The 12,135-nt window shown below is 45.2% G+C and overlaps 1 protein-coding gene across 4 annotated transcripts in view; it reads left to right on the top strand.

Annotated features, from left to right (window-relative positions):
- FRMD5 (FERM domain containing 5) overlaps positions 1–12,135 on the top strand; it is a 575,457-nt gene that overhangs the window by 334,542 nt on the left and 228,780 nt on the right. For all 4 annotated transcript variants that reach the window (XM_078682953.1, XM_078682954.1, XM_078682956.1 and 1 more), the window contains one exon: positions 9,118–9,160. In XM_078682953.1, coding sequence (XP_078539079.1) covers positions 9,118–9,160 — 43 coding nt within the window. The remainder of the gene's footprint in view (positions 1–9,117; positions 9,161–12,135) is intronic.

The raw sequence follows: 12,135 nt of genomic DNA, 5'->3' as shown, positions 1-12,135 counted from the left end.
GTGCCTGTGCTATTGTTCTGAGGGTGCTCATAAGATAACTCTCACATTAAAAAGGTGCAACCTCCTGGCCGTCTAATGGAAATGGATGCATTATCTGTCTCCCTGCAGACCCTAGAATACTTTTAAACTGGTCACAGCTGTCCATGAGCAACTCACCCGACAGGGATATGGAACGTACAAGAGCATAAGCCCAGCAGACAGAGCTGGCCTTCTAACAAGTCAGATTACCCTGTTTACCTAAGGCCTAGTGCTTTAAATGGGAAGGCACAAGTGCTGGAACTCTGGGATCCTATAAATTGGTGTCAAGGTGTCGCGACAAAAACAGGGTGGAGTCATAGGCGGCGGAGTCACGAAAAGCAGTCTGACAGTCAATATATATGTTATTTTTTTTTACATCTGCTGCAAAGAAATTGTCAACTAGAAGTGACGCGTTTCCTGCACAGCACATCATGTAACATGGAGATGACACATTTTTATTTTTCGCAGAAATTAATTACTGCTTTTGACACAGAGATTATTTTATTACTTGCAGTTCATAAATTGCAATATTTCTAACATAGCAGAGTAAGCTATCGCATGGAGGACCTGCATGTAAACTGGAAAGCAGCGGTTTAGAATGTTATTGTTTTTTCTGTAGTTATTATAAGGCAGCTAAAAGGGTTTCATTGGGTAATAATAAAGTCTTATTAGTACAGGCAAGGCAACCCCAAGCACTGTATTAGGTTTTAAATCCTGACTTAATGTTTTTCCCAGCTATGCACTCTTAACATATACTGACTACCAGGAAAGACAATTTGTGACTCCTACACATTGAAACTCTCATTGTCTTTATATAACATCCTGTACAATGATTAATACTCTTACATGATTTATTGTCAATGTATGTGGGTGGGTGATCTAAATCGTTCTGGAACCCTACATTCGGATGAGCAGTGCTATAAAAGAATTAAAAGAAAAAATGAGTGAGTGCTATTTAAATTATATTCAAACAAAAGGAGGGCTTGATGGCCCCTTTAAATTCGGGCTTTGATGTGGGCCCAGCTGGAGTCCAAAGAAGAAAGCCCCCTTGCTGTCAGCACTTTGCTATTCTGGACATAAGGCAGACAACTTTCAGGAGCTACTGATTTGTGTCTCGATATCAACAAAGTACAGCGTAACAAATTCACTGTGGCAGGGTGATCCCCGATTCAGTTTAATATTAGCTGTGGGATCCTCCTTTATTTCTGCACTAGCAAACACTCACAGGAACTTATGCTATGCCTTCATGTGACTTCATATCAGGGACAACGCACATTCTCTTTCTGGATGCAAAGAGATATACTTTCTGTGTTAAACATGTTCTTACCCAATTGCGATCATGGTTTCAGGTCGCATTTGCACTGATTCGGCACCTTTACATGTTAAAGAACAAATGACAAAAAAATCAAAACTGACAATTTTAATTTATATCGCTGCACTACCTAGATGTCAGGAGGACCCTAAAATATTTAGAGCTTTCAGAGTCATCCACATACTCTTGTTTTTAAAGTGCAGCAGGTCAGACCTGCATCGCTCTTTTGGCAGCTCCTTTATCCTGCAGTGCTACAACCCTAGGGAATTCCACCTCTAACGGACACATGCAGCTCGGACCAATGCAGACTTGTCCTGGATCTCCCTAGACAAACCCACATCACCCCCTACCTCAGGGAACTCCACTGGCTCCCTGTACAGAAAAGATGCTAGTTCAGGCTCATGACCCATGCATGCAAGACCCTACGCAACTCCGTACCCGCAAACCTGAACCACAACCTGAACTTCATTCAGCCCACCAGACACCTCTGCCTTGCGCCCTTTTCTCTAACCCTCACCTCCTGCATCCTAGATAGCAAATGCAGAGGTAGCTCGTTTTCCTACCTAGCAGCGAAGACATAGAACGAGCTACCCTTTTATCTACGGACCACCCCATCTCTTCCAGAGTTCAAAAGTCCCTGAAGACCTGGCTATTCAGCTAACCAACTGGACCCTGCCAGCTCCTGGGTACCCTCATGGGTGACATGTAGTGCTCTACAAAACTACTGATTGATTGAAGGCAGCTTCTGTAGGGTAACCTTTGGCCACTCTGCTTGCCGAATGTCCACTTTGGAAGTGATTTCAAGTGTGGCTAAGCCAGGCTGCTGGGCTGACATGGACATCATGTCCAACCATTAGCTTGATGGTGCTTTATAATCAGGATCACTGGAATTATGTCACGGGGAGGACCAAATTATGAGGCAGGGCTAAGTAATTTATGGGGCAAGAAAAGGCAAATTATGGAGCATAATGCATCACATTTTGTGATAGTATTACTTCATTATATTGTTTTTTTTACACTTGTTAACACTGTCTGGGCATTGCTTACACCTCATTAGTACCAATTTACCACCCAAATAATTCAGTAAGCAACAGAAAGGTGACCATTCAACCTTTTCAAAGGGCCTTCCACTGCGCAGTATCACATATTGGTGTGTGTTTTGTAACTTTTGATCCATTTGAGCTGGAAACTATTTTTTGTTAAAATCTGCAGATTATGCAGCAGATGATAGATTATGTGGCAGAGGCAGCACATCTATAATTATGTGGAAAATGGTGTGGCCACACAATCACATAATTCCAGTGGCCCTGTGTATAATCATGGCATTGGTATAAATACATGTGGCCTGAGGCAGTAAGTATCAGTTGGCCAGTCTCTTACCCAGGCAATAGGAACATCACCTTAGTATCGTCAAGGAGGGAGCTTTATATAGGACTAGGTGTATAGGAGCCACTAGCAGCAACTTGTACTTTTCTCTTTCTTCATGCATCTCTTTTCTTTGTACCACTCTATTTCTTCTCACCCTCTCTCTTTCTTCTCCCTTTATTGCTCTTATCTTCTCCTTGGCTTTCCTGCTCTGTTTCCCTCACTCTCATTCTCCTTTCTCTTTCCAGGTGCCCCTCTCTTTGTTCTTCCGCTCAATGTTTCACCCCTTACACCTGGGACTCGCCTCTTTCTCTCTCATTACCCCTTCATCGCCTACTCCTTGGCCCAGTTCTGCCAAATGCCACGCATCAGGTGTTAGTCTATCGCATTTCAGTGTGGTGGTCCGCATCACCGCAAGGAAATGCATTAATCACGCATTATAGCGCTGCTCACCTGTAAAGCGGAGCGCTGCTATTATGCATGATCAGGTCAGACTGTGAGCTGGCTGCAGTAGTGAGGTTCTCGCTGCTCCCGGCAGGCTAACAGGGCTGGATCAAGATCTGCTAAGCTCGCAGCACTGCCAGTGCTGCTCTCTCAGCTACAATGTATCTAAATACTTGAAACACACACACTGGGCCCTACTCACGAGCATAAACTGACTTCACAGTCTCACAGTGAGTGTCCTATCATGGATTGACTAATAGTAAGTTAGAGTGTGAGTGAGAGACACAGTCAGTTATAGGCTAGGTAGGTCAGGTGAGGGCAGTCACAGGTCTGTCCTCCGAGCAGCATAACGTTCGGCTGTGCTTTTAAGTTAGGCCATTAAGATGTTACTGAGGGCCGCTGCAGCTTCTCTGACCTCGCGGATTGTTCTCATCTCTGGTGCAGGTGCAGGCCAGTGTCACTCCAGTCAGTGCAGCAAATATAGGTTGAAATGAAGTGTGACTGCACATTCAGGCAGGAAGGACCCGACCTGACCCCAGCCCACTGGGCCGCAGCGCCGCCTCAGCAGCTGCTGTGACAAGGAGTCTGCATGCTGCATGATAAGCAAGTGCCTGAAAGAGTGAGCGTCGATAATGGGTATTTGTCCTAATTAAACTAAGTAAACATTATAATTGTGCCGAAAATTATGTGTTAATTGCTTATAAATCTAGTAGCTCGTGCAACTTACTCTTTTATTATACTACTCAGTGTGTGTCTCTTTTTAAAATAAATGAAGGCCTGCGGCCGGGCTGTGACCCCTAGGATGTGTGTGTTCCTCTGTCAGCCTCTCCTGGTCATCAATTTCTGGTGTTTTGCAGCAGTTTTAGGACCATTTTAGTGTTTCTAGTGGCTCACATGGGTGTAATTTCTGTTATTTATATGTTTCCCTTGTCGCATTGCTTAATTTTGCTTGCAAGAAAGTGTCACTCATAGTTGTAGAAATGTCATTTATAATTACACTAAAATTAAGAAAATATCACACATGGCAATCTGAAACCTTGGCAGCTATGCAGTCCTGACATAATGAGGCTTCCCACCTCCAGACATAGGAGCAGATTTACAAGCCCCTTGCACTACTTTTACGCCGCCGTTGCGTCACTTTTGTGACGCAGCGGCGGCGCAAAAGATGCACCATGGTGCGGGGTATTTACAACGTGACGCATCTCCCAGATGCGTCACGTTGTAAAGCCCTGCGCCAGAAGAGGCGTACCATTGCAGGGGAGGCGTTCCGGCGCAGGAACGCCCCCCAAAAGTGGCTGAGTGAAATCTACAAGATTGTCACTTTTGGGCCCATGCTGCATCAAAACCCTGTGCCTGCTTGAGGCAGGCGTAAGGATTGACGCAGCATTGTGCACATAGGGCCCCCCTGATCATTGCTGGAGCTGCGTCGCGCTTGCGACGCAACTCCAGCAATGCGCCGCTTTTACGGCACAGATGCGTGACGCATCTGTGCCGTTTTGGCCCCATGGTGCACTGCATTGTAAATGCGGCGTATCATGGGTGGCGGAGCTGCGGCGCACAATTACTGGCACATCCCTGCCGATATGCAGGGATGCGCCAGTAATTGTAAATCTGCCCCATAGCTTTTACAGACTGTGGGACATAATCCCAGTTTACTGTGTCCTCCTTCCATTTCTACAACAAGGTAGAATACCCCTCCCACCGCCCCGCCTCCTGTATCGTCTCTGTTTTCCATCAGAGGTACTACGCTGTAGCTTTTCTTATAGTATATTTATTTGATGTATGTTACTCTTAGTTCTATGCTTGCCCCTGCAGAGTTTTGACGATTTAAGTGCGAGCCAGCAGGTACTATGCTGGGTAGTGACACTGATCCTTTGAAACCAGCAGCTCCCTCCTCAGGTTCTGGGCGGGGGTGGTCCGGTCATTTTGGGAATGGTCAGTATCCTGACGCTGCACTGGTGTTATTTAACATAGAGGGCACTGGGAGGCTAGGGTGACCAGATTTTGAAAAGCAAACACTGGGAGAAGCCAGACATAAAATTAGGACTTTTTATGTTAGCCCGTCCAGGTTTTTGGGTAGCCTTGTAAATGTGTGTCTGTATACTTACAGACACACATATTCTATTTACATATTTATATATACACACACATATTTGCAAAGCTATATTTATATAACATTAGTTATGGCAGGACCTTCACCTCGCCAGCTCTTTGCCCTCCTCCCCACTTTGTCTCCCCTTTGCTGAAAGCATGCATACGACCTCCTCCTGTGCTGCCTGAAAGAAACAGATAATTACTTCAATCATTTCAGGCTTTGAAGCGCCTGTGGAAAGGAGGCCACAACGTAATGGTAGGGTAGCAGAAAACAAATTATATTTTCATAAGTAGTTAAGAAGCACTACAGTACATAAATACATAATGACCATAACACACAAGATGGGCACTGGGCATGTAAGTGAGAGAGTAGGATGGCGCAGTGACACAGGGGTGTGAAATACAGCGTGAACAGCGAAAAAATTATAATAAAGTTGAAGTGGTCAAAATTGCATGTTATATACAGTGTTTTTACAGGGTATTCAGGTAAATAGATAGATCACAACAGCGCCTGAGTTCTAAGCTGGGTAGTCGACGGCGTTGCTCTGAGGGAAAAGAAAGGAGGAACAGAAAAATAATGAAGCGGTCCAGGGAGGGAGATGGGATGGGAGAAGAGTAACCATTGAAATTACCTAGCTAACAGAGGAAGGATTCTTGGTAGTTGAAGTCCAGCGTGGCCACGAGCGAATACGTGGAAGCTGGGGAATAAATGAACAAAGTGAGGAGGCATGCGGCGAGTTAGGCCTGAAAATTATGTGTAGAGAACCGCTAAGCCGGAAGGTCTGTAGTTTATAGTTACCGAAGCGGATCCTGGAAGGTAAGATCCTTTTTGGAGGAATAGCCGTAGTAAATGGGGCAAAGCGTACCCGGTGATCAGGCAATTGGCTGTGTCTGAAAGGAAAGTGGAAGGAGAAAAAGGTCAGAAATGCACAACATGCTTTGAAAGAGAGCAATTCAGGGATGGGTGTCATGTCTGGGGTTCAACTGCTCATGAAGAGCAGTAGAGGCGGTGAAACTGCGGTACTTAAGGCGGGCGAGGCATCCCGGGGCCGAGTGGCATGAAGCCGAGCTGTGGATAAGTCGCTATGAAGGAGGAATGAAGCCTCCAGGTGGCGAGTGGTGCTCGGGCGAATAAAGCATCCAGGCAGCACACTTTATTATTATTATTATTAGATTAAATTTATAAGGCGCACAGCTACCCAGAGGTTTCCCGGCTAACAGGACAAATTGCAGACAGAGCAGACAGCTTTTACTGGTTGAATAGCCAGGTCTTAAGGACTCTGCAGAAGCTTTTGTGGCTAACTTCGCGGCGGAGTAGAGAAGGTAGTAAGTTCCTCAACACTGCTGCCAGATACAAAAATGAGCGTCCGTCCATACGCGAAAGTTTGAATCTAGGAACTTTGAAGTTAGCTTGGGATGAGGAGCGAAGTAGACGGGTCGGAAGATATGTCTGGGCTAGGGAGCATAGGTAATGGAGTGCTGTGCCTAGTTTAATCTTATGAATATAGCATAAGGCCCTAAATTTCGTCTGGTGCTCAATCCTGACCCAGTTGAGATCATGTAAAGTGCCTGTGATGGAGGATGTTTTCGGTACATGACGAAGTAGCCTGGCCGCTGAATTCTGCACCACCTGCAGCTTGTGTACTAACTCCCTATTTGCTTCTAGAAAAAGGATGTTGCCGTAATCAAGTTCCAACATAATTAAGGCCTGGATGACTGTTCTTTGAGTGGATTCAGGCAGCATCCATAATATCTTACGGAGCCATTTGAGAATAATGAAGCAAATGGAAGTGGTCTTAGCTACTTGCTGTTTCATAGTCAGCTGATCATCAATCACTATGCCCAAATTACGTACAGTTTGTACCGGTTTAGGAAGTTCACCCATTTCAGACGGCCAGTGGTGCGGGCCCCAGAGATCTTTATCCTTCCTCATGGCCAAGACCTTTGTCTTTCTTCCATTTAGCTTTAACCTGTTAGTATGCATCAGCCACGGCCCGTGGAGGGAGTTTCGGTGGGGCGGAGAGGCGGGGAGGGGCAAGGTGGGGGGTGCTAAAAACCGGAGTATGGATAATTGAAGGTAAGTAAACAATTTAATTAATAAAACGAATTTCGTAACGCACCCTGCATCGCAGAGCATCAGAGAGCGGAAGGGTTATATTCTACACTTTTCCTAATGCCAAAGCCGGAAGGAAAACATCAACCTGTTCTGAATTTGAAACCATTAAACAAGTAGATCTTAATCAAAACTTTTCAAATGGTATCCCTTCAGACAATTCTCATGCTGATAGTGGAAGGTGGCTTCTTTGCAAAGATGGATTTACAGGATACCTTCTTCCATGTTCCTATTCATCAGGCGAACCAGAAGTTTCTATACTTTGCGGTGGGAAATGCAGCATTTCCAATTCCAGGCTCTTCCATTTGGTTTGGTGACATCTCCCAAAGTTGTCACGAAGGTACTAGTGCCAGTCGTTGCATACCTTTAACTAAAAAGATTTACAATTTTCACATATCTTGACAATTGGTTATTGTGTACATCTTCTCTTTCTAATGCGCAAGAGGATGTGCACGTGGTAACCGAAGAATTGCATAGAGTGGGATTCTTGATTAACTTTCAGAAGTCATTCCTTTATAGGAATCCAGGTCAACCCCACTGTGGGGCGTGTCTTCTTACCTCAGTCAAGGATCACAACAATCCAGTCCGCCATATCTCATCTTTTGAGCCAACCAGCCATGTCAGTCAGAGGTTAGCTGAAAAAACACGGTCTGGCGTCAGCAACAAGTACAGTGGTTCCCTGGGAATGTTTACGCTAGAAACCATTTATGAACCAACTACTGCACAGCTAGTCTCAGAGTTCTCAGAATTTCGAATTCTTCATACAAGACAGATCAGAGAGGCATTAGGCTGGTGGTTATAGTAGAACAATCTTTTTTTAAGGAGATCCTTTTCGTCTTTTTCTCCCTTTACATTGACTGCAAATGCTAGCCTGTGGAGTGGGGGGGCGGGGGGAGCTCTGGGAGACCTGGAGAGGAAGAGATTTGTAGGGCTGCAACATGGTCACCACATCAGGCATTTATAAGGTACTGCACGTTGGATCTTGCCAGTTCGGATGATTGTAACTTTGCTTCTATTGTTTTGAAAATGGCAATGAAGTAATTGTTCATTTAAGAAATCAGGTATTTCTGCAATATTGACTGTTGGTGCATGTATTATTGAAGCCTGGTGCATTCTCATTACGTAAGGACTGAGACGAGGAAGACGAGGTGTAGGGGTATAGTTTCAATTACTTACTGGTAATCTTTATTACCCCGATTCGTGGTCCTCTTCGTCCTAGTCCCTGCTGTGTTCTGCACCTCAAATCTGTGGATCATGTAATATACAGGAGACGAGGCAGTGGGAAGGGAAAAGGGACACTGAAAGCTGGAATTACATCTAGTAACTTCCAAAGGCTCTGTCTGGAGGTGGGTCGCCTCATTTCACCAGACTGGGACGTGAAGGTCTACGAATCGTGGTAATGAAGATTATCAGTTAGTAATTAAAACATTACTTTTTCTCCAGTCCCCTCTTTTTCTTTCTCGCTTTCTCTTGTAGCTTTTTCTCTCACCCTTTTCTTCCCATTGTTTTCCTCCCTCTCCAAACACTCCATTTCCTCCTACTCCTCTCTCACTTTTTCTTTGCCTTTGCTTCTTGCCTCATGTGAACCCCATCCATTCTTTCTCTTCAGCTTTGGCCCTTCTTTCCATTGCTAGTTTTATTTTCCTCTCGCTATCCCCTTGAACTCTCTCTTCTGAATCTTTCACTCTGCCCCCACTTGAATGCTCTCTCGTTTCCTGATTTTCCACTTCCATGGACTGTCATCTAATGTTATCTTTTTGTTTCGTTTCAGCACTGGTTGGAATTCACAAAGTCCATTGTAAAGCAGATGAGATGTGAGTACGAGGAATGGGAAATGTTTCTAACAGGTATTCGTATCTGGTTGGTCGGTATCATAGCTCTAATGATGGGTCTTGTTATTGGCTGGGCCTCTCTCGCCTTTTCTGGCATGACTGGCATTTATCAGTTAGTATCAAGCATGGCTTCTGTAGTGGGTGACTGTTTTTGGGTGGGTTTTTTCGTGTCTTTTCTTAAAAGAGGCTTTCTTAGCTGACATGTGACTAGAGCAGCTTCTTGTTATATTGAGGATGCAGGCAGTGAGGGACACAGGATCCTACCGTCGGCGTCCTATCAAACCTCCTGTAACATGTGTCTTGCTGTTGAATTGGCCGCGTTCGCAGTTTCTGTAATGAGATGTCAAGACCTGCTGAAGGTGCACAATGACACCAAGTCTGGACCTTAGTACACTGAGAAAAGACCATGCATGGTGTCCTGTGACCACAGGACGGGGTGGCTCAGACAGGATGACAAGCCTAAAGCTACTGGACTGAGCCCTTAGTTTAGGACTGTGAGAGAGCCTCAGAGTGAGGACAGCAGGATGAGGCAAACACTGGGTTTGGGCAACGACGGCATGGCAAGAAATGGCCAGAGTGTATACTAGGGTTGTAGAGAGTGGGGGCTCTGCCAACTAGAATGGAAAGTAAAGAGGCATAAAAACAGGAAAGCACCATTAGCCTCGATGGATGGTCTTACAGATGATAGCCAGGGAAGAACTGCTTGGGTAGTTTGGAAACTGTAACCTGAATGGCGCTTACAAGTGTCACCCCAAGGACCAGCAAGAAATGAATCCACTGTTTGCCAGGACTCCCTGCTGACACACACTGGGGATTCCATAAATCAACAACTCTGAGTTCTAGGAACCTGTAGAGGGACACCAGGGAAATAAATAACCAGAAGCCTCAATGAGATGGCATTGGACAGGCAAGGAAGGGGATGAGGCTGCCCTGGGGCTCGAGTGGTTGTTTTGTGGGGCTGGGCTAGACGCGGAAGAACAATGAGACTGAAAAAAGGAACACACTTCTCACAGGAGAAGAGGAGAAAGCGCGGTGAGGTGCATTCTCAGGGGAGGGCTGCTAGCTTATGGGGAAGAGTACAGAACTCCTACGGTGACTGCTGCGAACTGCACACACCTGGAATTATGTAACACCTGGTTGGTGCTTGTGGCAGCAGCTCCCACATGGCACAGAAATAAACGCCCAGAGCTGAGTTAGCAAAGGAAGTTGGCGTGAACCGGGTAGTACAAGATGACAGAAGAAATATGAAGGAACAGGAAGTGCTGAACATGCATGTAAAACTGGCAAAGACCTGCTGCAGCGTTGGCATAACTTCACAAGGTGATGCCCTGCTGGCACGTGAAAAGGAGATAAACAGGCACAGGAGTTCTGGACTTGCTATGCATAAAGGTAGCTTTTAAATGTAGACTTCGCTATTTGCAAGGAAGTAAAAGAACAACATGGATACATTTGCTACAAAGAAAGCATAAGAGAATTTTGCGAACTAAAGAACAGAGCAGATCGCCTGGGACTAAGGAACAAACATTTTTTGTAAAAAATGTGTGAAAACAAATACTTGTGATGAGGCCAGTGCTCGGACAGTGGCCACAAACGCACACTGCAACGTGTGGCTTGTGAGTCGAACGCAATAGCTTTCGATTTGTGGTCTAATTTCATAACGTGGATGTGATCTGGGACAGAGCCAGCAAAGACCATCGTAAAATGTATTGTACTTGGTATTGAAATACCAACATACATAACGCAAAGAGTCTAGAAAAACGCAACACATAAGGTAGGGAAAAGTTTACACGATCTAACGACCGCCCACCCCCAACCATAAAATGTAAAAAGACTACATTTCCGCATTAAAAAGCTTTCCCAAAAATTGAAGTCAAAAAGAACTTTGAAAAAGTGGCAGTGATAGGCTTTACCAGGCCACTTTTAAAAAGCACGAGCTGTACAATACATTGCTTCTCCACTGCGAAGCCTTGTTACACATCAATACAGACCTTGTTAAAGAGACTAGCCCCTAAAGTCGGTAGGGTAGTGACAGACCTGGTTATCAGACCGGTAACTTTCATGATCCATATAACAAGATCGTGGTGTGTTTACCAGGACTGCCTCCTACCTAGACAGGGCCCTGTCAACAAGAGTAACAATAACTACCAGGCTTACTGATGCGCCATTCAGAAGACATCGAGCAGTGATTGTACCCTCGGGGAGAGCAGCTCCCAGGGGAAGTATTGTGCAGCGAGTGCTCGTCTACTTAAGCGTCCGTCACAAGAACCCGTAATTGGAGAACTGCTCCATCTAAGAGCACAGGTACTTATCGAGAGGATTCAGCGGCTCCATTTCACTTCTAGAATCCATGCGCCATCTTGTGGAATGACTTGAAATCACATCACGGAAGTTTCAAATTGTTAGAACCCAAGAGATTCAACGGACCTCAGTGTGCGATATAATTGCATCTCGTCCTGTGAGTAGCCCGACTCTGCCACTTGTTCGTTTGTTCGATGATTTGCACCATTTGTTATTGTTATTGCATTGGGTCGATGTCTTAAGTTTGACGACCTCGATAAACACCGTTATCGTGTTTTTATGGCTGGTTCTCTTCCGGGTTCTTGTACGCCCCAGGTACGCCTCAACAATACCTACCATCACAACACAGCCCTTCTTCTCCCTTCCACGTGACTTCAAGAATGTAGAATGATCTTTTCTCTCATGATCACACAGTACGCTTACAGGTGACACCGCTGGGGGAACAACAGTAAGGAAAGAATAAGCCAATGAAACTCCGGTAGAAGAGGTATAAGAGTTTACTATTTATTCTTGCAAGTAAAGCCAGGGCTTTAAGTGGGATGGAAACACTGAGGGGTCTCGTTAAGGGGCGTGGCCAATGTAATTAAGGGCGTGGCTTAAAACACGTAAACTAAAAATCTATGCTTAGCATAATTTGCCAACCAACTTGTATTTTGCTG

Source organism: Lissotriton helveticus, chromosome 3_1 (assembly GCF_964261635.1).
Source record: "Lissotriton helveticus chromosome 3_1, aLisHel1.1, whole genome shotgun sequence".
NCBI lineage: Eukaryota > Metazoa > Chordata > Amphibia > Caudata > Salamandridae > Lissotriton > Lissotriton helveticus.
Note: the sequence above shows the minus strand (reverse complement) of the source record. Positions and strands in the feature narration are given on the sequence as shown.